The sequence below is a fragment of the Cnephaeus nilssonii genome (genome assembly GCF_951640355.1).
Source record: "Cnephaeus nilssonii genome assembly, chromosome: 17".
Classification (NCBI taxonomy): domain Eukaryota; kingdom Metazoa; phylum Chordata; class Mammalia; order Chiroptera; family Vespertilionidae; genus Cnephaeus; species Cnephaeus nilssonii.
The window spans coordinates 29,633,514-29,660,063 of NC_137088.1; the positions used below are offsets into that span (position 1 = coordinate 29,633,514).

Genomic DNA, 26,550 nt, shown 5'->3' on the forward strand with positions numbered 1-26,550 from the left:
GAACTAATGCAGATACTAAACAAAGAGGAAAAATAAGTGGCTAGAGTGACTAGGGAAGGCTTATTTCTGAAAGGCAGATTGGGACTGGACCTTCATAAAAGATGAACATTATTTAGAAAGTTGGAGCAGAGGGGAAACTACTGAGAATAAAGACTTAGAGAAATGATATGTATGTGGGGAGTGAGGATGGGGAGAACACTGGATTAAACTATGTGTATTAAGAAGCTAAGTATTGCCGAAACCGGTTTGGCTCAGTGGATAGAGCGTCAGCCTGCGGACTGAGAGGTCCCAGGTTCGATTCCGGTCAAGGGAATGTACCTTGGTTGCGGGCACATCCCCAGTGGGGGGTGTGCAGGAGGCAGCTGATCGATGTTTCTCTCTCATCGATGTTTCTAACTCTATCTCTCTCCCTTCCTCTCTGTAAAAAATCAATAAAATATATTAAAAAAAAAAAAAAAGAAGCTAAGTATTGAGAGGAGCTACACTAGACAGGGACTTGAAAACCAGGCAGAGAATAGAGAATGGGGAAGCTTAAGATAAGTTTTTGTTTTGAGTCTTTTAAAGACAGATTAATATAATAGTGGTATAATACAGATGTATTTTGGGGGAGAAGGATTGGGATTCAAGGGGGCTAATTAGGATGCTATTGCAATATTCTAGATAGGAATTATCAATAACAAAAACAGAATCAAAACAGAACAAAACAGAGAGGTAAAATGGAATTGGAGAAAGGAAAATATTTGAAAGACAAAAGATAGCCCAGCCAGTGTGATTAAGCGTTGACCTCTGAACCAGGAGGTTACATTTCGATTCCGGTCAGGGCACATGTCCGGGTTGCAGGCTCGATCCCCAGTGTGGAGTGGGCAAGAGGCAGCTGATCAATGATTCTCTTTCATCATTGATGTTTCTATATCTCTATCCCTCTCCCTTTCATTTTGAAATCAATAAAAATATATTTTTTTAAAAAGACAAGAGTGATGACTAAATGGAAGTGTGGTGCTAGAAAGGATAATTCAGAGTATTCCTTGGTTTCTAACTTGTGGAACTGGAAAAATGGTGATATTACAAACATGAGTGAGGAGACCATGACTATTAATTCAATTTGTGATTATTGAAATTGAAGTCATGATTTTTTGTTGTTGTTAATTCTCATCCCAGGATATTTTTTCCATTGATTTTTTTAGAGAGAATAGAAGAGGGGTGGGGACAGACAGAGATAGAAACATTGATGACAGAGACATATCAACAGGTTGCCTTCCTCACGCACCCCTACTGGGGCCAAGGATCGAGCCTGCAACTGAGGTACGTACCCTTGACCGGAATGGAACCCATGACCCTTCAGTCTGCAGGCCGACACCCTAACCACTTAACCAAACAGGCTAGGGCTGAAGTCATGATTTGACGAGGAAATGTCCTGATACAAGTTGGAAAAAAGCATCAGATTAACGTGATAGCAATATGCACCAAGGACTGCAAGTGGAAGGTACAGGCTGAGAAACTGAAAGACCTGGAGGCACATGTGGTGTTTTTTTAAATAACTTCTTCCAACTGAAGGTGATGTCCTTCAGAAGAGAAAGGAGTAAATAGGAATGGAGCAGTTGGCTATCCAGATGGTGTCAAAGATCAAAATAGAATTTGATATCTGGACCATGGTTTAAGATCCTGGAACTGATGGGTTTTGGGCAAGGAATAGGAAATATGTCATGAGGACAAAAAAATGAGGTTTCTTCTTCTTTTTTTTTTTCAGAGGGGAGAGGAGGAATCATTTGGAAAGAAATTGTTCTTGGATGGATAATGAAAGAGAGCTGAGTGAACAAACAGGTGTTTTTAAAAAATACATATTTAATTTACTTCAGAGAGGAAGGGAGAGGGACAGAGAGATAGAAACATCCATGATGAGAGAGAATCACTGATCGGCTGACTCCTGCACACCCACACTGGGGATTGAGCCCTCAACCCAGGCATATGCCTTGATTAGGAATCAAACTGTGACCTCCTGGTTCAAAGGTTGATGCTCAATCACTGACCCGCATTGGCTAGGCCAAACACAAGTTTTTAAGAAAAGAATAACATTGTATAAGATAGCTATCCAGTGTTTCAAAAGAGTTAATTATAGGAGAAAGGTAACTGAATTTATTGTTAACATTTATTGAGAGTTTACAGTATGTCAGCACCGTAGAAAATTTTTTATATGCTTTAATCTCATATAATCCTTACAAGAAACTTAACCTTTTCCCACTCAACAATGTGTCATGGACATCTTTTCATGTCAGTAAAAATCTGCATTGTTGTTTTTAATGCATGTATAGCATAGTGTTCCATTGTATGAAGTAAATCCAGTAAAATCTCAGTTAAGAAACATATTGTCCAAATGGTTATCAGGAAGGTTTTACACCAACAATGTATGAATGTCACTAAATCCGTTTTATTTTTTAATTTCTTTGTATCCATATATCTGAAAAACGTATGGAGAGCCTAGAATAAATGTTAAAAAATCACTATAATTTGTAATATAAGGCTAATTCTGGTATTATACATAAGTGATTTTACAAAAGACTTAGACTTATCTACCCACAATTTATAATATAGACACATGAACAAAATGAGAAGGAAAGTTCTGATCTAGGTTATGTTTTTCCTATTGGATGGGTAGCCACACAGGTAGGAATGAAAAGATGGAAAAATATCAGTTGTCTGCGATGTGAAGATATGAAATAGAGCTGAATGAGTCAAGAAACAAGCAGAATGAGAAACAGGGGCAGACTTAAGATGAGAATGAAAAAGGTGGATCATTTCATTGGGCTTCATACATCTGATAAGGCATATTCTAATTATCTCTTCCTGTTACTTAAAAACTCCAGGGAGACATCTGTAATACTGTCAACAATAAAAAAAATATACATATTGATAAAAAAAACTGTTACAACCTCTTTCTATTATTGAATTGGTATATATGATAATAGAAATTAAAACTAAATTTCAATTGAATATGTACATTTGTCTTTTTTTTTTTTTCTTCTTAAATAGAATTACCTGAAGAAATGGATACTACTCCCTCCAAAAAATATCCAGTTAAAAAACGGGTGAAAATACATCCTAACACAGTGACGGTGAAATACACTTCTCATTATCCCCAGCCTGGGGATGATGGATATGAAGAAATTAATGAAGATTATGGAAATTTTATGGAAGAAAATCCAAAGAAAGGCCTGTTGAGTGAAATGAAAAGAAAAGGAAGAACTTTTTTTGGAACCATGGATACCCGACCTCCACCAACAGAAGACCCCATGACAAATGAGATTGGACAATTCCAAAGCTTTGCAGAAAAAAACATTTTTCAATCCAGAAAAACGTGGATAGTGCTGTTTGGATCTGCTTTGGCTCATGGATGTGTAGCTCTTATCACTAGGCTTGTTTCTGACCGCTCTAAAGTTCCATCTCTAGAACTGATTTTTATCCGTTCTGTCTTGCAGGTCTTATCCGTGTTAGTTGTATGTTACTACCAGGAGGCCCCCTTTGGACCCAGTGGATATAGATTACGACTCTTCTTTTATGGTATATGCAATGTCATCTCTATCACCTGTGCTTATACATCGTTTTCTATAGTTCCTCCCAGCAATGGGACCACTATGTGGAGAGCCACAACTACAGTCTTCAGTGCCATTTTGGCTTTTTTACTTGTAGATGAGAAAATGGCTTATATTGACATGGCTACAGTTATTTGTAGCATCTTAGGTGTTTGTCTTGTCATGATCCCCAACATAGTTAATGAAGAAAATTCCTTGTTAAATGCTTGGAAAGAAGCCTTTGGATATACTATGACTGTGATGGCTGGGCTGACCACTGCTCTTTCCATGATAGTATACAGATCCATTAAGGAGAAGATCAGCATGTGGACTGCACTGTTTACCTTTGGTTGGACTGGGACAGTCTGGGGATTATCTACTATGTTCATTCTTCAAGAACCCATTATCCCATTAGATGTAGAAACCTGGAGTTATCTCATTGCTATTTGTGTCTGTTCTACTGCAGCATTCTTAGGAGTTTATTATGCCTTAGACAAATTCCATCCAGCTTTGGTCAGCACAGTACAACATTTGGAGATTGTGGTAGCAATGGTCTTGCAGCTTCTAGTGTTACACATATTTCCTAGTATCTATGATGTCTTTGGAGGGATAATCATTATGATTAGTGTTTTTGTCCTTGCTGGCTATAAACTTTACTGGAGGAATTTAAGAAGGCAGGATTACCAGGAAATAGTAGACTCTCCCATTAAATGAATACCTGATTATTATCTTCTTAACCATCAGTTATTAATACGCACACTGCCATTTTAATATTCAGCTATTTTTTTGTGTTGTATAACTGACAGAGTGCTATATAATATTTAATTATCATATGCAGATATAGAAAATATATTCTAGTCTATTATATTAAAAAGCAAATATGAAATATATGAAATGTCATGAACCCTTGTCTTTATTGTTATTAACAAAAGGTAAATGTGGTAGAAGAAGAATGTTAACTTTCATCATTAAAGAACATAGACTTGAAGAAATGACCCCTTTCAGATGGAACTTCTGTGGTTCTAAAGTTCAAAGATTAGAAAAATGTTCATGCCCAATGTTTTACAAATGTTCAACAAAAATCCTTCAATATTCAAAACTTGGTGTTTGTGAAAAGTATACCATAAGGTGAAATGCTGAACACCAACCTCTGTTTTGTCATCTACTTGCATTAGAAAACTAGAGGTAATTGGGTTGGGCAAGGAAGCTTGAGTTAAGGCAAGAAGAGGGAACAAAAGAAAGGAGCTGATTTTTCCATGACAACGGCGCTTAGCCTACCTTAGAACAGGAAGTTGGTCTTCCTCTTGCAATGGCCACATTAGACAATGCATAGGAAATGGAGGTAGGGAGAAGACTGGATTCTTGCCAGTTCTACTTAGTCTAGCCATTTATTTTTTTTTATTTTTTTTTTGCCTGATGGTGGGAGGCCTAATGTTGGCGCAAGGTCTGCTTATCCTCAGTTATAGGATCTCTTCCAAAATTGCCGTTGTTTAGATTTTGTAGCCAGTATATGTATAGCTTCAGTAAAGGTACTCCTTAGTACTGAAAGGCACTAGCAGTAATACAGTATAGCAGAAAATTGATACAACATGGTGTCTTCAGATTCTTTTTAAAAGGGCCTAAAAGTCTGTAAAAGCATATAAGGTGGCATTAATTTGGGAAATTTTTACAAATGTAGCATAAACCAATGTTGATATGGTACTGGTTATTAATCTATTGTTATTGTTATTGAGATATCTTAGCTCCAAATTCACCTTTCTATACTTTCCTCTGTGATCTATGGCTCAGACTCTACAAACTACATTTAGAAATGTTAGCTGATGCCTCACTAGGTTCCACCAATAAAGGCCTTTAGAGGGATACTGGAAGGCAGCAGGGACAAAGGACTTCCTACTTTCCATTTGTTTGCAGTTTCTGGCATTGTTACCTCAGCAATAAGCAATGAACCCTTGATTAATAACTGATTTTAGCCTTCAGCTTCTTTTGGCACACCTCTAACCCCAACCAGCCTCATCATATCCCTCTCAGTAGTAGCAGGATCAGATGGACAGCATTCTCTCAGGGATTAGAGCTACAGTTCAGCTGGATCATTCCTCTGAGATTCTGAGACCTGATAGTCCAACCTCAATTCCTCTTTTTCACTAGATTGAGGGGAGGTAGCTATGCTCTACAATTATCACCTGTGGGCTACTTCAGTGTTCCCTTTTTGCTTTTTCAGTCCACCTGTTACCAGTGAAGTTGGCTCTTGGTTCTTGAGTTTGGCAAAGAAAGAATTCAGGGTCAAGTACTCTAGCACAAGAGGAAGTTTATTTAGCATGCAATGTGAAAGTAGAGTCGAAGAAAATATTTGAGCGGGCTGCTCAGAGAGCTGCCTTGGCTTTTTAGAAAGAAAGTCACAGAGGCAGAAGGAATGAGCCAGCTGGGCTGCGTGGTCTCAGGAAACAAGTTACAGAGGCAAAAGAAGGGCCCTTGGAGACAGGTTCAGAGGGTTAGCCCAGGACGGGCTGCTGCTGCCCGCTGCTCCCTTGGTTGCAAGACTTGTGGGGACCCTTAAAGGATTAGGAGAAAGAAAGCAAAGATACATGCCTGAAGAAAGAAGGCATGGGCATGCTCTAGCAAGAGAGCCCACACACTGGGTCCCTTGTCTTAAGGGGTTTTGTCTATTTTATAAAATCTGGAATTTTATAAAAATAATAGAGGAGGTCTTGGGAGGATCTCAATAGAATATTCATCAGTTTTCCAAGTGTGTCTTTTAATATGCTGATGCATCAAAATGAGCATATAGGTCATTCTCTGGTCAGTTTCACCTTCAAAGAATGTCACCTAAAAGGGACTGAGACCAAGGTGGTTCTGGGTCTGCCCCAACAAGGCCTAGAATGTGTAAGATAAGACCTAGTGATTTGTTATCTGGCTATACTGTATACTGCTGGGCCAGTTTGTTCAGCTATCTATCTGTTTTCCCATTGCACTTGCCAAGGAACTTTACTAACTTTTTACTATCCTGCCTCCCACCAACATCCAGAGCTAAATTCTCTCTGTTGTAATATTTTGTGATTTCTATTTTCTTCACTAATGTGTCTCCAAACCTTCCCCAAATAAACCCATAGTCATTAGTAGGGTGTCTGTGTTTTGGGGAAAATGTTAACATTCAGGTTTTCCAAGAATTACTAGACACTATCTCTCACACACACAAAAAAAAATTACCCAGATCAAAACATAGAAAGAAAAAGACTTGGAAAAAATGAACAGAGTCTGGAATCACATGTATTAAGGACTAAGAAGTTTAGCATCAATATAGTCTCAGAAGAGCAGAGAGAAATGGGGCAGAAAAAAAAATACTTTAAGCAATATTTGGCCAAAAGTTTTCCAAATCTGACAAAGGAGAAAATAGCAACAACCACCAGCAATTCACAGAAAGAAGGATATGTGAACCCAAGCAGGATAAATACAAAGAAAACCACACCTGGTAACATAGCGTAAATGATGACAAACACAGATTAAAAAAACCAAAATCTTAAACGCAGCCAGAAAAAAAAGACACTCAGGAAAACAATGACAAGAATTACAGCTGGTTTCTCATCAGAAACAATGAGGCCAGAAAACAACAGAATAACAGGTTAACCTGCTAAAAGAAACCCTTTAATGGCTTCTCAATGTCCAGTAAGCTCTCTGGACTCTACAGGAGAAAGTTAAAGTCCTTAACTTCAACAGCCCAATATTGCTTACATTTCCAGTCATCTTCTGCTCCAGCAATATTCTACTATTGTGTAATAGCATTTTTATGCAGACTCCTCTCTGTAAAAAGCCCTTCTTTTTGCCTACTTAATTGCCTGACTATCCTGACCACACAACTTCCCTTCCACTGTGGCTTAATGTTCCTCTGTACATAGTATTGCTGTCCTTACTGTATTAATAATAAGTATCTATTTAAATCTCATTCTCTGACACTGGATTGAACTCCTTTAAGTTTAAGACCGATCTTTAGATCTCCAGCACTTATTGTAGTGCCTATTACAGAGTGGACTCTTAAAACATTTTTGTTGAATTAATTCCCATAAAAGCATAGCAATACTCAATCCAGAAATTTAGTTCCCTGGGTCCACTAATTTCTGTACCTCACAGTTGAGCCTGTGATTGGTTACTTCTTGATTAGTAGGTAGGGGTCTTTTTGGTCCTAAAGAGCCCTGGCTGATGATGCCAAAACAGATCATGCTCTCGAATCAATTCTAACCATGAGCTATTGTCAATAGTTTCCTGGGTAAGGCCTTGAGACATGGAGGCTCATTTTTTCCCTTCCTTGTCTTCCTATATCCTTCCTTTGGAATTAATGCAAGTTTTTATCCTAGACAGATTAGCTACCCATCAAAAGCTCCATTTCCAGTCCTTAGATCTTTAAGTTCTGACCTAAATTTTGTCATTTTATTCTGCCTAGACCCTGGTCCACTCAGCACTAATTAGCAAGGGTGATTACTGTTTTTGGTTTGAGTTCTGCTAAAAGAAGTAACATGCATGTTTATGTTTGGAAGTTGGAGAGACATCGTGTGAAAGGAAGCCTCTGGAATAACTCCTACCCCATTAAGAACATGGACTCTATTCCTTTTAACTACATCATACTACAGTTTGATACATTACTTTATACCTATCTACCATTCCTCTTTCATCGCTCTTTCCTTACTTTTAATTTCTTTTTCATTAAAAAAACATTTTTATTGATTTCAGAGAGGAAGGGAGAGGGAGAGAGAGATAGAAACATCAATGATGAGAGAGAATCATTGATTGGCTGCCTCCTACACGCTCCACACTGGGGATCAAGCCCACAACCCAAGCATGTACCCTGCCCGGGAATCGAACAGTGATCTCCTGGTTCATAGGTCAATGCTCAACCACTGAACCATGCTGGCTGGGCTTAGGTATAACTTTTTATTTTAACAAGTCTTAAATAAATTAACTATTTGGTCTTTCAGACTTTTTGTTGTTAATCCTCACTGGAGGATATTTTTCCATTGATTTTTTAGAGTGAGTGAAAGGGAGGGGAGAGACAGAAAGAGAAACATCAATATGACAGAGACACATCGACTGGTTGCCTCCTGCACACACCCAGGCTGATGCTGACTGTGCTGGGGATCAATCATGCAACCCAGGTACCTGCCCTTGATAGCAATGGAACCTGAGACTCTTCAGTCTGCGGGCTGATGGTCCAACCACTGAGCCAAACCCACCAGGGCTCTTTTAGACTTCTTTAAGTGAGCTTAGTTTATTTTTGAAATCAATAAAAATATATATTTAAAAAAAACAGGTTTACAAGGAACTAAAACACTTTAAAATCCCTTAATTCTTCTATTGCTTAAACAGGTGGCACACAGTTGTCAAGAAATCTGCAAAGTCTTATGAAGAGTCTGTTCTGATTGTTGGCCAATCCAAACTACATATTCCTTTTCAAATTAAAAACTAAACTCATGACTTAAGCATATTTTTTCTGGGTTTATTTTCCCCACTTAAGGCAGGTGGCATAAGCTACCTGATGGCAAGGATTACTTTACCTATTGTATTTGTATTCACATCCCCCTGCCCCTACCACATGTTAAATGTGTAACTAGTATTGAATTGAGCTAGGTTTTCCTAACAGTTCGCACTGTGATTTTGGATAAATAGTTTTAACTTCTGGAAAATGGTTTCTCCAGCTTCAAAAATGAGTGTAACACCTCAGTCCATAAACTTTATAAGATGTATCAATAAAAGTGTTGTATTAGTCAGCTCAGGCTGCCATAACAAAATACCACAGAGCGGGTGGTTCAAGAAATAAAAGTCTGCAGGCTTAGTTCCACATCAGGGTGCCAGCATCATCAGCTTCTGGTGAGACCTCTCTTTCTGTCTTGTACATGGCTGCCTTCTCACTGTGTCCTCTCACGGTGAAGCAAGCTCTCTGGTGTCTCTTCTTATAAAGACACTAATCCTATAAGATTAGGGTCCCACTCTTACCACCTCAGTCAACTTAATTACTACTGCCTAAAGGCCCTATCTCCAAATATAGCCAGATTGGGGGTTAGGGTTCAACATATAAATTTTAGGGAGGCAGCCATGATAAAAGACAGCATTGAGATCCTAACAGTAAATTCAAAATTCACTTACATTATTCACTGCAGATGCCAATAATAAGATGTAAACAGAGAGAGTAGCTGTTGTTCAGAGGTTCATGATATATTTGCGTCAGCCTACTTGAAGCCAGGAAGCGGCCAATGGTGATTTGAGGTTGACCGTGTGATCCTGTATACGGCAAGCAAACCACATACAATTACCAGTATTCAAATGAATAATTTTGAAGTTAAATGCAGAAAAGTGTGAACTCTTGGGACGTAAAGTCAGGGCCAGGATTAAAGCTGGGAAAGGGCGAGGTATCACAATGCCTTCAACAATATTTACTGACGTGCTAGGCACTGGGGGAAAACTGAAAACTGATATGGTTCCTACCTTAAATGGAGTTTACAATCTAAATAGGGATACAGGCAAACTACTTCAACAGCTTGGATGGGGAAAAATACCAATACTCCACGAAGGGTACCTAACCGAGCAGGCTTCCCTGAGAAGGCAAGCCTAACCCTAAGCCACCGGGTTGTTTAGGAAGGAAGGGGGCATGCTGTGGGGCTGCAGCTCGGGTCTGGACACGGATGGCCAGGCAGGTGGCTGGGGCAGAGCCCCCAAGAGCGGGCAGATCTGCCACCGAAAGTCACTGTCCTTTCTCTTCACAGCATGGCCACTGCAAACAAGGTCCTCGGACTCTATTTCGGGTTGTGGCTCACATTAAGCATATGTCTTACATTTTTCTCCTAAGTTCCCATTTTCAGGCCTTTCGGTTTTTTCTTTTTTGCTGTCTGCCCCCAAGAATCTTCATCTGCCAAGACTCTTTTCAGGTGCAGAAACCCGAAGGCAGATCCCAGGGCGGTTGGGGCTGACCTCGGGAAGCAGTCTTTTTTTTTTTTTGCGGTGGAGCCTCTCGGCAGCGCTGAGGAGGAGGGCCCCAAAGAAGGCAGCTGGAGAGGAAAAGCGACCGGAGTCTGAGCGAAGGCCGGCGCTTCTCACTCTCCAGCTCGCTCTCCGCCGCGCAGCCTCAGCTCAGTCCACGCCCAGCACAGCGCTTGACTGACAGGCGGCCCCGCCCAATCCCGGTGCGGCGGATGGAAGGGACGGGGAGATCGAGCCTATCAGGTTAGGTCCAGAGAGGGCTTCCTGCCCGCGCGGACCCGCCCGCGGCCTCGCGGCCAGTCGGCGCCGCACCTCCGCCCGCCCGCTGCGCGCGCCCCGCCCCTTTCCCCGAGAGCTACGCGGCGGCTGAGCGGAGGCCTCGTGCCGTAACGGCCATCGCGGCGGCCGCGGCGGCGTCTTGGTGCCCTCGTCAGGTGAGCTGGGGCCGCCGAGGCTCGGCAGAGGGACAGAGAGACGGCCTTGCCGGCCGGCAGATGCACAGGGAGCCTTTCCTTGTCCCTTGCGTTCACACCGCCTGCTCTTCGTTGCGTCGCTTCCTCTTCCCCAGGCGAAGTTAGCCCCGGGCGCCGTCTGCCGGCCCGGAGCTGAGCTGAAGGGGGCGGGGAGGCCCGGCGGCCCGGCGGCCCGGCCTGGGCGTTTGCACAGAGGTTTTCGCGCGACCCTCCGGCCACTGCCTCGGGGGAGGGAGGCGGGGCCCCGCGGCTTTCCTGTCCGCCCCCGGAGTGCCAGGTCGGGGTGAGCACCCCGGGCGGCCGCCCCTGCGAGGTTGGGAGGTCCAGTGTGCGGCGTGCGTGCTTGTCTTGTTTCTTTTCCTCCCCACCTCCCGTTGCCTGTGGTGACCTAATGCAGCCAGGAAGGTCGGGACGTGGTAGAGGAGGGAAGGGGGCGCGTTCGCCTCTAGCCTGAGCCCCGTGCGGCGGGTGGACATCCTCGGGATGCTCCCTCCGCCCCTCCCCCCAGCCCCGCCGGGCTCCCTGGTACTTGGGAAATCGGGGGGTATTTTTTTTAATCGGATGGACCTGTTGTCGATTCCTACGTGAGCTGCTTGGGTTGTGAGCTTTTGACTTGCCTGGTAATAGATCCGGTCACAACCGACCTCGGTTGACTTGATTTTGTAACCTTCCTTTTGTGTCTCCATAAAAGTTAAATTGGCCGTTAGGAGCTCAGGAAGCTGGGTTTTTGTGTTCAGGGCTGAGGACGGTGACATTATAAGACGCTCAATTAAATTCGAACTGATGAACTGATCAGCTAAAAATAAGTCTACCCATGAGATTCTGTAAGAAAGCTGCCACGGTAGGAAAGAATGAAGTTAAGGAGAATTTTTTAAATCCCACCTTGGGTGGTGAGCAGAGAAAGCTCAATGTCCGGTCAAAATGGGTAAGGGTTGCAGGAGTTACTCATTTTTTTTAAAGTCTTTGGTAGATTTATGAAAACTCAACCGTACAATTTATTAAGCACCTGGAAAGCACTGTGCCTAAAGGCTCAGTGTTCAGCGAGGTCACAAAGTGAAGGGGGAAATAATGCAAGAAGAAGGGTTTGTTTGAGAATTGTCGATAATATTCAGTTTTTACATAGGCATCCCATTCACAGTTTGATAGTAACTTAAGAAATATGCATTGGTTGATGAATAGTTTCATTTCATCTTGATTACAAACTCTGAGATTTTTTTTTTCTTTGAGAAAATTGTGATCTGTGAGAATTAGCTATAGTATCTGTAAACAGTAGTTGCAAAGTGTTCAAGACTCCTTAACTGTGCTTGTTCACTTATTTAATTTTAAATTGTGCACTTTATTTTTCTAAGCACTATCTTTTAGTCCATGTAAATAAAACTTGAAGCATACATAGAATGTTTTTTTTAGTTTATTGAGAGATACTTCGTGCCCTGGATTTATTTTTCTTATGGACCTTTTGGACCTGCCAAAGCTCAAGGTAGATTTGACGTGATTATTGTTATAAATTACTTGTCAGGAAGACTTGATTTGATAAGTACAGATGTAGTCCTTTTTTCCTATCATAGTTTTATAACTTTTACAATTTACTCACCTTTATAGAAAAATACCAAATGTTATCTACCTACACTGGAAGATTAAATCATTATTTAGTTGATACATAAAATCAGAGGAAACTCTGGAAGTCACTAAGCACTTAAAAGTTCTTCATTAATACATATTCTGCTGTGCTGTTTTAGGAAGACAACTGACAGGGCCAAAAATGACATTTAAAAATGAAGGCAACAATTATGTCTGGATGATCCTCACTAAACTATTTCAGAGATAGAATTTATAGTCTTTCCTTCAAAATTGATTCCATATGTTATGGTGATACTATGGTTTCAATTGCCCAGACACAAATCTTGGTTTTACCTTTGACTTCCTCAATTTACATATCATTGGCTAATTTTTCAGCTATTTTTTGAAATTTCTTTCAGATACCTGTTTATTTCCTCTAGCTTTTAACTAGGTTTTCTGTCTTCCTTTTCTTCCTACTCAGTATATCCAGCCTTCTGCCTAATCTTTTTTAAAAAATATATATTTTTATTGATTTTTAGAGAGAAAGGAAGGGAGAGGGATAGAGAGAGAGAAACATCCATGAGATGAGATGAGATGAGAGAGAAACATCAATCAGCTGCCATGGGGATTGAGCTACAACTCAACCAGTGACCTCTTGGTTCCTGGGTTAAGACTTAATTGCTGAGCCACACTGGCCGGGCCTTACTTAAAATAATGTTTTGAACGTATCTCTCATTGTTAAACCAATAGCTCTCTGTTACCTATAGACTATAGTTCACATTACTAGCCTTTTAACAATCTGCTCAAAACCTGTTCTTCCTAATGACAGCACAATTTCTCTATAGGAATTGCCCACCTAACCAAACCAATCTCTTGTTCTCATTTAGACTTTGTTTTTTTCTACCTTTATATCTGTTGAGACTTTGAATGTCTATGCATAGCCTGCCTATTCTTTTAAAAGAAAATTTCCCTTTTAAGGTACCCAAATAGCAAAGGAACTCAAATTTTGTTAAGTTTAATTTTTGTTCCATCAGTGCAGTCTTCCAGATCTTTCATTCTCTGTGTTGTTTTCTTTTGAACCCATAGCCTTTATTGTTTTATCATTTCTTTAGTTTTTTTAATCTGATGTGGGCTTGTATCATCATATCACGGGACAGTATTGTGGGAAAGTTGGAATTCCACCTTCCATTTATAAGGAAAATGTAATCCATACAGAATATCTGCATTAAAATGCATACATCTAGTGATGATGTCAGAGCTGAGACTTAACCTTTGATTTCCTAACTCAGGTACTCTGTGTTTTTACAGATTTTCTGTATATTCTTTATGAAACTATACTGCTCATCTCTTCTAATGTTTTTTATTGTTTACTTCATATTACTTTGCATTTTGTGTATTTATGCCTTCTATAAGTTCAGAACTTTTTTTTTATGAGGACAGGGGAACCTTCATGATCAATTGAAACAATGATTTAAAAGTATACTTACAGTCTTTTTCTATGCTTGTTAGATGTATCAACAGCACTAACAAAAGTAATGTTATCTCTACAGTTGTGTCTTATGACTCACTAAAAAGTGAATGAATCTTTAGAAGTTTTACTGCTGGAGTTTGTTTGAATCTCTTGATAAAGAGACTGAATATTTGGGGGCCTTGAAAGTAGATGGGAACAATGTGATGGTTTGGAGGAAACCTCTGAGGATTTATCACTTAATTAAATGTAATGATTTTTCTAAAAGTTCTCTTGTTGATTATTAGAACACTTTTACATGTTGCTATTTTGTCACTTTGTTCATCTGTGAAGAACCAGATTATTGAGCAATCCACTTATTGAGCAAAACATTTTGAAAATTATTTGTTCTATTTTGGAAGTCAGATCTTTTATACATATATTTGCTCTTCATATTCCCCCCCTGTAACTCTAAAGTTTCTCTGAATAGCAGCCTTGATATATATATATATAGAATTCAGAGAGGAAGGGAGAGGGAGAGAGAGATAGAAACATCAATGATGAGAGAGAATCATTGATTGGCTGCCTCCTGCATGTCCCCCACTGGGGATGGAGACCCACAACCCAGACATGTGCCCTTAACTGGAATAGAACCCGGGACCCTTCACTCCGCAGGTTGATGCCCCATCTACCCAGCCAAACCAGCTAGGGCTGCCTTGGTGGTGGTGTTTTTTTACATTTATTTATATAGCAAGAGTTGAATGATGTAAGACAGGTAGGTAGCACAGAAAACTATCAGGTGAAATATCTCTAGAGAGGATGTTTTACTCTTTTGGTCTGAAACAGGTTAGAAGTTATTATTCTTTTAACTTTTGGTTGTTTATAATGGTTTGTTTTTGTTTAAGTAAATTATCTGCTAAAATAAACAGTTGAAACATTGATTCTCGTTTCTTTTTTTTTATTCCTGAAATTGTACTTAAGGACATAAGTATGGTATGAATAATTTCCACTTTTGTTCATACAGACCAATTGAATAAAGCAGTGAGAATATGGCTTGGGAAAATCTTTTAAAAAACAGATGCATCTGAAAAGGATTTTGTTGTTTGTTTTTAAAGAATCAGCTTTCCAAAAACTTCAGTACGTGTTTCCAAATCATGTTGCATCCAGATCAATTCAAATAATATATATAGCAAAGAATTTAATGTGCTTTGTAATTTTTAAGTATTCCAGCTATATTACAAAAATGTTTAAGGCATTGGAAATGGTTCTTTGGAAATGCTTGATCACCTCAAGGTACTACATGTTCTTGAATGATAACAATTTTTACTTTTGGAAACATTTACAATACTTTGTATACAACCCCTTCTTCCCAGAATTCTGCTTCCCGGGGAAGTTTTTATTAATTTTTTATTCTGTAAAAGGCCTATTTTTGCAGTTGTAGACATATACCCATCACCCAGATCAAGGTATAGAGAACATTGATAGTGCTCCAGAATGCTCTGTCATGCTTCTTCTCAATCAGTATCTCCTATGCTCAAAAGTAATCACTATTCTGACTTATATAATCATAGATTATTTTTGCCCATTCTTGAACTTAATAGAAATGGAACCATACAGTATGTGCTCTTGTGTGGATGTCTGTTTTGCTTAGCATTGTGTTTGTGAGATTTATCCATGATGTTGGGTACAGCAATAGTTGTGTGTGGTTTTTTTTGTTTTTTTCCCCAACTGATGATTGCTTTTTCCCAGTTTTTTAACTATCCTATAAAATAAAGGTGTAATATGCAAATGGTCGTTACGCCGTGAAGCGGAAAGACCGATGACCGACTGCGAAATGACCGACTGCGTAACGACCGGATCATGGATCAGCAGGAGGGTGGGGCTGCGAGCTACAAGCGGGCAGCGGAGAGCTACAGGAGGGAGCAGGCCAGCAAGTTATGGGGGGGTAGGAGAGACAGAGGGAGCTACAGGAGGGCGGGGCAGCGGGCGGAGAGCTACTGGAGGGCGGCAGTGAGCTACTGACGAGCTACTGGCGCACAGATTTGTGTGCAGGGCTACTAGTTATGAATGAAGCTGTTATAAACATTTACTTAGAAGTTTTTTAGTAGACATACACACATTTTTAATTTTTTAATGTTTTTATTGATTTCTAAGAGGAAGGGAGAAGGGGAAAGAGATAGAAACAATGATGAGAATCTTTGATCAGCTGCCTCCTGCACGCCCCCTACTGGGGGTTGATCCCGAAACCCAGGCTTGTACCCCGACTGGGAATCAAACTGTGATCTGCTTTCATGGGTTAATGCTCAACCACTGGGCCACACCAGCTGGGCTAACTCATTTCTTTTTGGTATGAATACCTGGGAGTAGAATTGCACTATCCTTGTCTACCAGTTTTTGAACCAGCTTGATCCAGCTTTCTCCTTTTACAACAAAACGGTGACTCTGCTTTTCCTCTGTGTTAAATCTGTTGCCTGTGAATCATGCAGTTCTTTTAATTTGATCCCTCCTTTTTTTTTTTTTTAAAGAAATATATTTTTATTGATTTCAGAGAGGAAGGGAGAGGGAGAGATAGAAATATCAATGATGAGAGAGAATCATTGATTGGTTCCCTTCTGCACACACCCCACCTGAGATCAAGCCTGCAACCCGGAATCAAATAACTTTGACCTCCTGGTTCATAGGCACACTCGACCACTGAGCCATGCTGGCTGGGCTTGATGCCTCCTTTTGATGGAGTATATCCCACCGTAGATTCCTGTGAAAGGTTGCAATCTTGCATTGATGAAAATGTTTTTTGGTTTTTTTTTAACCTTCCTGCTTGATTTGGTTCAGTATGAATTCTAGATTGGAAATAATTTTTCTTCAAAATTCTGAAGGCATCTCTATTATTTTCTAGCTTTTGAAAATGCCGAAGACATTCTGATTCCTAATCCTAATGTTTTCTGGAATTTTGTATCTCTTGTACTGAAATTTCATGAGTGTGTGACTTGGCATGCATCCATTTTTTTGTGTTTTCCTGGATATTGTGTCCTTCAAATCTGCAAAATTATGTTCATCAGTTCTGGGAAATTTTAATTATTTCATTGGTGGTTATATTAGTTTTCTGGGGCTGCCATCACAAAATACCACAGACTGGGTGGTACAAATAACAGAAATTTATTTTCTCACGGTTCTTGAGACTGGAAGTCCAAGATCAAGGTGGCGTCAGGGTTGGTTTCTGATGAGATTTCTTCCTGATATATAGACAGCCTCCTTTTTCACAAAACCTTTCTTGCTCGCTCCTTCTTTAGGGGCATCAGTCCTTTTGGATTATTTACGGCTCTACCCTAATGACCTCATTTACCCTCAGTTGTCTGTTAGAGTCCTTATCTAGAGTTTCAACATGAATTTTTGGGGTGACACAATTTAGTCTATTACAGTGGTTTCCTCTTCTTTCTTCTGTTTCTCTCTGAAACTTCTCTTATTTGTTTGAATCTCTTAGGCTAGTCCTCTAGTCCAGTGGTCGGCAAACTCACTAGTCAACAGAGCCAAATATCAACAGTACAACGATTGAAATTTCTTTTGAGAGCCAAATTTTTTAAACTTAAACTATATAGGTAGGTACATTGTTATTAACTTAATTAGGGTACGTGGTATTTTGTGGAAGAGCCACACTCAAGGGGCCAAAGAGCCGCATGTGGCTCGCGAGCTGCGGTTTGCCCACCACTGCTCTAGTCTTTTTTTTCTGCTGTTTTTTCATCTCTTAATCTTTTTTGCTCTATTTTATGTGAAAGGCTTCTTTAATGTTATTTTCTAAGCCTTCTGTTGAAAATTTCATTTTTGCTGTCAAGATATTAATTTCTTGTCCTGGCCCGTGTGGCTCAGGTGGTTGGGCGTTGTCCTGTGCACTGAAAGGTTGCTAGTTGAATCGTGGTCTGAGCACATGCCCAGCCGTGTTGCAGGCTCAGTCCCTGGTAGGGGGCATGCAGGAGGCAGCCAATGGATGTTACGCTCTCACATCGATGTTTCTCTCCCCCTCTCCCTTCCTCTCCAAAAATCAATAAACTATTGGGGGAAAAGAGATTTTGATTTCCCAAGAGCTCTTTTTGTTCTCTCATATTTTTTTGTATAGAGAGCATCCTGTGCTTGTTTCCTTGTACTTTTCTAATTTTTGAGGCTACAAATTATTATTCCTTTAAAAATTTTTTCTTTCTTTTTTGCAAACCCTATTTCTTCTATAGTGGCCTGTAACTTTTATGTTGGAGGTTTATTTCAGAAGTCATTAACCTTTGGCTATTATCTTGTGATAGTAAACTGAATTGATGGTGACTTAAATACTGGATTTATTACATGGTGGTTTGAGGGAGCCAGTTTTTTTTAGGAAACTGTGATATATGAGAGGTGTTTCCTCTTGCTTCAGGTTCATGAGGGGAAAGCTCAGTCTGCTTGAGGGCTGAAAGTTTGTCCACTAGGGTTGTGTGTGTGTGTGTGTGTATGTGTGTGAGAGAGAGAGAGTTTGGGGGGACTGGATTTCTCATTCCCCCACGTTCAGTAGGGTATGCAGACCTTTAATTACATCTGGTTACTCCTTGTTCAGAGTGGGGTAGCCAACCATCAGGAAGATTTGGGGAGGAAACTTCTAAGGATTTAACTGCTTCTCAACTTTTACCCAGTCTTCCTTATTTAATTCTTGCCTCAATTTAAGTAGTATGAGGTACTACCAGTTTCTGAATCTTTTGAGGATTCCAAGGTATAAATTGGATTTTACAACTCCTATTTAGGAGTTAGGGTTAGCTTCACTTTTCCGGAATTCACTGAGTAGTTGCCATTGTCCATCTGTCTTTTAGCTTCCTATATTTTGTTGCTTATTGTTTGCTTTCCTGTTTGCCCCATGTAATTTTCTTTTTAAAAAAACTTTTCTGTATTAATTCCACTGTTTTAACCTGCAACTCCTAAAAAATGCTGTTTGTACTGACCTTAGTTAAGAATGGTTTATGTATTAAAAAAAGGAATATATGACAGTGTGTGTCCCAAAAAGCCTAAAATATTTACTATGTGGCTCTTCACAGAAAAAATTTGCCTATCCTGTCCTTGTTATAAAGTTTCTCATTTCCTTTAATAAAACTGTTTCTAGCCTACTACTATTTTTACTTGCACTCAAGCTTTATAATCTTGGAACTTCCTGGAGCTTTTTGTTTTAATTAGTTTAGTGCATGTCATGGAAGTTATGACTAAGAATTGGTAGGATATACTCTATTATCAGAGCTGTGAGATTTTTAAAAATGTAAAATATCAAAGAGTAGGAAAAGCAAAATGTTGATGAAATGAGTCACAGGACACATAATATATGTATGTATGCATTGTTCCTTGTCTTGTCTTCTAAGTGCAAAACATAGGTGCATGTACATAGGGAAAAGGGGCAGTTATAATATTGAGAACAGCCCATATTTTAAATGAGTCATTTTCATCAGCCTTCTCTGTAGTTGGAAAACCATAACTGGCAGAATAAATCTGCTCTGGGCAAGAAGCTGTTCCAGGCAGTGACAATACATATCGTATATAATAATCTATAATAATAAAGCGTAATATGCAAATCGACTGAACAGCGGGAACGACCATCCAGATGACCTTCCAGATGAAGCCAGGCTGCGAGGGCCTACTCTTGCACGAATTTCATGCATCGGGCTTGTAGTGGGTAAATAAAATGCATATCCACACAATGGAATATTATTTGGCAATAAAAAGGAATGAAGTGGTGATACATGTTATAACGTGAATGAACCTTGAAAACATTATAGTAAGTGAAATAGCCAGTCACAAAAAGATCACATATTGTATGATTCTCTTTGTATGAAATATCCAGAAAATGTATTATCTATAGAGACAGAATAAATTAGTGGTTGCCTAGGGCTGGAGCAGGAGAAGATTCGAGGGAAATACCTGATCAAAGGTACTAGGGTTTTTTTTGTCTGATTAAATGTTCTAAAATTGATTGTGGTGATGGTTGCACAACTCAACATACTAAAAACCATTGAAAATGTACAGTTTAAGTGGGTGAGTTGTATAGCATGTGAGTTATATCTCAGTAAGCTATTAAAAAAAAAAAAGCTTCAACCTAGGTCTCTGTCAATTTGTATAGCTAAGTGACTGCCCTGTCAGAAGACTGAAAATTTATCCTCTGTAGGTGACAAATAGAGAGGGTTGGGCACTAGACATACCATAATTGAAAGGCAGGTGTCCTACTGAAAACACTTAGATTAAATGAAATATGCTTAGTGTTAGGATCCTTATTAAAGCCTCCTCTCCTATTTGGCTCCCAGAATCTGGTATTCAATTCAGAACTTAGAGGATGCTTCTCTTACTATTATACTAGCCCAAGAAGAAAAACTATGTTATTCATTATCAGCTTTTAAAGACGACTTTTAAATATGAGAAAAGCTTTTAATATGAGACCAAAACAAATAGAAAAAAAAAGAACTTGGACCAATCAGGACAAAAAAACAAACAAAACCCCCCCCTGAAAATTAGAGAATAAGAAGAAAAGATTCAATAGTAGTAGAGACAACCTCTCATAAAGTACAGGAAAAGGTGGAAGATAGGTGAAAAAGATAAAATTAAAAGGTCAGTTTAGGAGATCAACTTTCAAATAACAAGTGCCAGTGAGAGAGAACAGAAAAGAACAGTAGAAATATCAGTGAAATATTTTTAAAATTCACAATTGAGAAACATCATTTTGCAGATTGAGAGCCCGTTGGGTGCTCAGGACAGTGGTTGAAAATAGATACACACTTTCAATCAGGTCTAGTCAGGAATTTAATATAAAGAATTGTTTCTATAAGCATAACCAATGGACACAAAACTCTGGGGGGTGAGGGCATGTATGGGTGTGGGGTGGGAGGGACAATGGTAAGATATGTACACATATAATACCTAAATTTAAAAAAAGAGAAAAAAAAAATTGTTTAGCCAGATGATATAGGTTGAATTGTGCCCCTTCCCCCAAAGATATATTGAAGTCCTAAACCCTAATACTTTGGAATATGATTTTATTTGGAAATAGAATCTTTATAGATAATCAAGTTACAGTGAGATCATTAGAGTGTGTTCTAATCCAATATGATTGGCATTTTAAAACTCGGGAAATTTGGGCATAGATGCACACAGAGAGATGGCCACCTACAAACCAAGGAATGCCTGAGGCTATCTGAAACTGGAAGAAGGGCCTAGAACAGATCCTTCCATAACCCTTTGTACACCATAAGCTTCTGTAGACGCAATTAAATTCAAATATCGTGGTGTGTGGGGATGGTTTCTGTTTTGGACATGTGGCAGTTAACTGGCTAGTTAGTGCCTTCAGAGAGAGGATGGCCCATCCATACCTTGATTTCAGACTTCTGGTGGCCACAAAGGTGGTATGGATTTCTGTTTTAAGCCAACCCATTGTGTTTGTTACAGCAGCCCTCAGAAACCAATACACTAGATAATTGAGGAGCTGAAAAGGAAATAAGCAAACACTTAGATATCACAGAGACAGTAACTTGAGTAAGTATAGCAGATCCTTAAAGTTGTGGAATAAAGTTATTTTGTTCAACAATGTTTCCTTATTCAATGAAATGCCTTAGGAATATAACTCTGGTTATGTAAATTAGCCTATGATAAAATTGTTTCACTGACAATCACAGAACTAGTCAACTATATTAAGTGAGGATTTACTATAATTACTAGCCCCGAGGGCTGGAAGAACAAAGAGATTGGGTTTATTAGAATTTAGAAACTTGAAGAGTGGCCCTGAGGAGCTGAAACTCAGATTTCTGAGAAGTAGCTAGCTGCCTGCTCAGGAAGTGTAGGTATCTTAGGAGACTTGATGAGGCTGGTCTGGGAATGGTAGGTAAAACACAAAAGCAAAAAATTGCTAACTTAGAATCATTGCTGCTATAGGGTCCACTGCTATTGCCAGAGTGAAGGTCGTTGGTTGTTGGTTGATGCTGATCTGAAGGAGTATCTCTTTGTTCCCTCCTTTATTCTTCTAGTGTCTTTCTGGTGCCCCTTATAGGCTATCTAATATAGCACGCTAGCAAAGAAGTGCGATTTGCAGGGTTCCAGCCCCCTTCCCATATTACAAAGCACAATAGAATAGAGTAGGTTTGAAGCCTATTAGCTTAAAAATCCATATAGACAGACACTGAGGTGTGTCATTGTGAAATTTTGTATTATCTGGGACAAAGCGCAGATCCTATTAACTTTCTTAGGGGGCAAATAAGTCACATTTCAGAGATTAGCATTCTCGAGTGCAACCTCACAAGCTAGAAGACTGTGAGCAAAATGATTTTGCCTCAAAATCTGAGACAAAATGATATCCAAGCTAGAATTCTTTATCCAGCCAAAATTATTGAGCATAAATATAAGTGTAGACATTTTAAGACATACAACCAAAATTTATCTTGCTTGCTTCTTTTCTCAGAAAGCTATTATCTAATTTGTTCCACCCACCAAAAAGGAGTAAACATTAATGAAAGGACAATGATACAGGAAATCAAATTCTAGAGAGACAAATGGGATACTTAAGGTGATAGTAAAGAGGATTCTCTGAATGCTAACTGATCCTATATAATAAAAGGGTAAAATGCAAATAGACTGAACAGTGGAACGACCAGTCACTATGACATGCACTGACCACCAGGGGCAGTCGCTCAATGCAGGAGCTGCCCCCTGGTGGTCAGTGCGCTCCCACAGGGGTAGCACCGCTCAGCCAGCAGCCGGGCTCATGGCTGGCGAGCACAGTGGCGGTGGCAGGAGCCTCTCCTGCCTCCATGGCAGCACTAAGGATGTCTGACTGCCAGCTTAGGCCTGCTCCCCTCCCCGTGGGGAGCAGGCCTAAGTTGGACATCCCCCGAGGGCTCCCTGCCTGGGCCATGCTGAAAGACCTCCCCGCGCCTCCCTCACCTCCCCAGTGCATGAATGTTGTGTACCGGGCCTCTAGTTATCAATAAAAGAACAGTAAGTCCAGATTTGAGCATGTGAGAAGGTGATGGTAGTTTTTTGAAAATGAAATTAATAGAATACCTGATGTCTGTATTAGACAATAATTTAGGCAATTGGCAAAGAGTTTAAAGTTGAAGTAGTGATGTCTTTGTTTAGCTTTTTATATTGAAGTTTTAGAGTATCATCACTCTTCCTTAGATGATCTCATTCCGTCCTATGATTTTAAATAGTATTTTTATGTGGCTGGTTCACAAATTTATGTCTCTAGGGAAGATCTCTGCCCTGAACTCCAGAGTCATATTGTATCCATTATCTACTGCTGTATAAAAACCACTCCAAAACTGAGTGGTTTAAACAATAACCTCCCTTATCCTCCCCCCGCCCCCCCCAAAGTTTCTGTGATTTGCATGTAGACAGGTTTGGGTGGAGATGGCTTGTTTCTGAGTTCCATGTGGTATCATTTAGGCTGGCTGGAAAGATTTATTTTTAAAATAGCTTATTTACATTGTTGACAAGTTGGTGTTAACAGTTGGCTGGGACCTCCTTGGCTGGCTGTGGGTTAGGGGCCTTGAATCCTCTCCATGTGGATCTCTATATAGGCTGCTTGGGCTTCATCATAGCTCCATAAACAAGCATCTCTAGGGTGTTTGGCAGAAGCTGTAATACCATTTATGACAGCCTTAGAAGTTGAGTAGCTTTAATTCTGCATAGTAATAAGCATACCCAAATTCACTGGCTATCCTCCCATTGGGAGGTGTGGTTTAAATCACATAGTAAGAAAAACTAATAGTATGGAAGATTCTATCTCAGCCATCTTTGAAAATGCAATATGCCACATATCAAGCTGTTTCCTTGATATTGTCACTTGGATATCTCATAGGTATTTTGAACTTAAAGATAATAAAAACAAGTCTTCATTCCTTTACTCTTAAGCTGCACCCCCATCCCTATTTGTCCACTCCTCAGTCTTTACCATTTTGTTAAATGGTGTTGTCATCCACTCAGTAGCTATAAGCCAGGTAGGTGTCATATCTGACTCCTTTTTCACCCCTCAATCCATCATCAAGTCTTGTCTCTTCTATCTCTATATACAACTTGAATTTTTTTGTTCTCTATCTACATGGTCATTATACCACTCAAGTCTAAGCTGCCATCTTATCTTCACTTGGACTGTTGGCCTTCTGTTTTCTGTGGGGTTGTTTTTGATGGGTGATTTGTAACATCTTGTTATTTTATGAAATATTAGAGTCTCGGTGCATGAAATTTGTGCACGGGTAGGGTCCCTAGGCCTGGCCAGCGATCAGGGCTGATCGGGGCCTTCCGGTTGCCAGCCGGGGCCTTCCCCAGCTGCCAGCTGCCGGCCGGGGCCTTCCTTCATTCCGTGCCACCCCTTGGTGTTCAGCACATGCCATAGTGAGCGATTGAACTCCCGGTCTCCCAGTGGAACTCCCAAAGGGACACTTTGCATATTAGCCTTTTATATATATAGATAATTGACATAGCCTATATAATAAAGAGGTAATATGCAAATTAGCTGTCATGCCCTTGCACAAGATGGCCTCTCCCATGTGGTCACAAGATGGCCGACAGGCGAGGGCAGTTGTGGGCGATCAGGCCAGCAGGGAGGACAGATGGGGCGACCAGGCCAGCAGGGGAGGGCAGTTGGGGGCGACCAGGCTGGCAGGGGAGGGCAGTTGGGGGCAACCAGGCCTGCAAGGGAAGGCAGTTGGGGGTGACCAGCCCTGCAGGGGTGGGAGGGCAGTTGGGGGCACCAGGCCTGCAGGGGAGGGCAGTTAGGGGCGACCAGGCTGGCAGGGGAGGGCAGTTGGGGGCGACCAGGCTGGCAGGGGAGGGCAATTGGGGGCAATCGGGCTGGCGGGAGCAGTTAGGTGTCAATCAAGCTGGCAGGGGAGTGGTTAGGGGGTGATCAGGGTGGCAGGCAGAAGCAGTTAGGGGCAATCAGGCAGGCAGGCAGGTGAGCAGTTGGGAGCCAGCAGTCCCAGATTGTGAGAGGGATGTCTGACTGCCGGTTTCGGGCCTAAAGCGGCAGTCGGACATCCTCCGAGGAGTCCCAGATTGGAGAGGGTGCAGGCTGGGCTGAGGGACACCCCTTCACCCCCTCCAGTGCACAAATTTCATGCACCGGGTCTCTAGTAGTATTATATTAGTTTCAGGTGCACATTATAATGATTGTACTTACTAGTGTCAATATAAGAAACATCCAAACCTTTAGAGAATTTTATGAGTTTATATGAGCCAAACTGCCAATTGCTGGGAAGCAAAATATCAATAGGTTGAGAAAATGCTCTGGAGAATGGTAGTTTTGCAGTTTATTTTATATGTTATAATCAAAGGAGGAGGCATAAGGAAAGTTATATGAAATTCTTTGGTGGTAGATTATGGAGGAGGGAGAAAGCAAAGAAGAGAAATCTGAGATTGGATAAAGAGTAAAACAGAAAAATTCTTTTATATTGGTGAGTACAGGGTAGTTAACATTTATAGCACATAGAAATAGAATGTGGGGAACAAGATAAAAGTGAAGGGATCCATGGTCTCCTGCTCTGGTGGGAGATTGTGTCCTGACATTCCAAAGTTATGTTATCCTAGATGCAAAGAGACAATAGGGTCAGTTATGGTAAGATTGACTTTTGTCAAGGAAGATAGGAGCCTAGGACACGACTACCTTCCATGACTTGCTTTTAGTTAGGAAGTTTTAATTTAAGTAACCACATCCTATGTGGTTACTTAAGGTCTCTGAATTTGTAAGGCCTGCCATGCCTGAACTTGTCAGGTTTAGTATGAGGCCCCTTTTTCATCCACACTGGTCTTTTTATTCTCTACACCCCTCCCTCTCTATTTTTTAATTGTAAAATACACATGAAATTTATCTAACCATCCATTTAGTGTACACTTACTTCAGTATTGTTAATATTCATATTGTTATGCAACCAATCTTCAGAACCTTTTCATCTTGCAAGACTGAAACTTTGTACACATTAAGCAACTCCCCATTCTGCCATCCTCCTCGCCCCTGGAAACCAGCATTTTACTTTCTTTTTCTATGAATTTGATTGCTTTAGGTACCTCATGTAAGGGGAATCATGTAGTATTTGTCTTTTTGGTCACTGCTTTATTTCACTTACTGTAATGTCCTCAAGGTTTATTCATGTTGCCTCATGTCAGTTTCCTTCCCTTTTAAGGCTGGTATTATCCCATTGAATATATATACCATATTTTGTTTATCCATTCATCTCTTGATGGACATTTGGTTGCTTCCACCTTTTAGCTATTATGAATAATGATGCTATGAACATGGATGTACAAATACATGTCCAAGTCTCTACTTTCAGGAATAGCGTGGTCATATGTCCAAGTCTCTACTTTCAGGAATAGCTCTGTTTAATTTTTTTAGTAACTGCCATACTGTTTTCCATAGCAACTGCACCATTTTACATTTCCACTAACAATACACAAAGGTTTCAATTTCTCTACATCCTCACAAATTATTTCCTCCCTTCCTTTCTTCCCTCCCTCCCTCCCTCCTTCCCTCCCTCCCTCCCTCCTTCCCTCCCTCCCTCATAGTGTT

The 26,550-nt window shown here is 40.3% G+C and overlaps 2 protein-coding genes and 1 long non-coding RNA gene across 4 annotated transcripts in view; 2 read left to right on the forward strand and 1 right to left on the reverse strand.

Annotated features, from left to right (window-relative positions):
- Positions 1 to 10,622, reverse strand: part of LOC307113086 — a 55,654-nt gene extending 45,032 nt beyond the window's left edge. Inside the window, exons 1-2 of the long non-coding RNA XR_013814801.1 lie at positions 10,382 to 10,622; positions 9,696 to 9,830 (exon numbers count right to left, since the gene is read on the reverse strand). This is a non-coding gene — a long non-coding RNA (uncharacterized lncRNA). The remainder of the gene's footprint in view (positions 1 to 9,695; positions 9,831 to 10,381) is intronic.
- On the forward strand, positions 3,028 to 4,280 carry SLC35G2 (solute carrier family 35 member G2; the record flags this gene model as incomplete). The annotated part of the gene is made up of 1 exon (XM_079795723.1): positions 3,028 to 4,280. The coding sequence occupies exon 1, from the start codon at positions 3,042 to 3,044 to the stop codon at positions 4,278 to 4,280; it is 1,239 nt and encodes a 412-aa protein (XP_079651849.1). The 5' UTR covers positions 3,028 to 3,041.
- A 201-nt stretch (positions 10,623 to 10,823) lies between the features above and the next one.
- NCK1 (NCK adaptor protein 1) overlaps positions 10,824 to 26,550 on the forward strand; it is a 66,315-nt gene continuing 50,588 nt past the window's right edge. Inside the window, exon 1 of one of the 2 annotated variants that reach the window (XM_079794939.1) lies at positions 10,824 to 10,960. The gene's annotated coding sequence lies outside the window, so the exon portion shown is untranslated. The remainder of the gene's footprint in view (positions 10,961 to 26,550) is intronic. The other variant, XM_079794941.1, reaches the window with a different exon arrangement.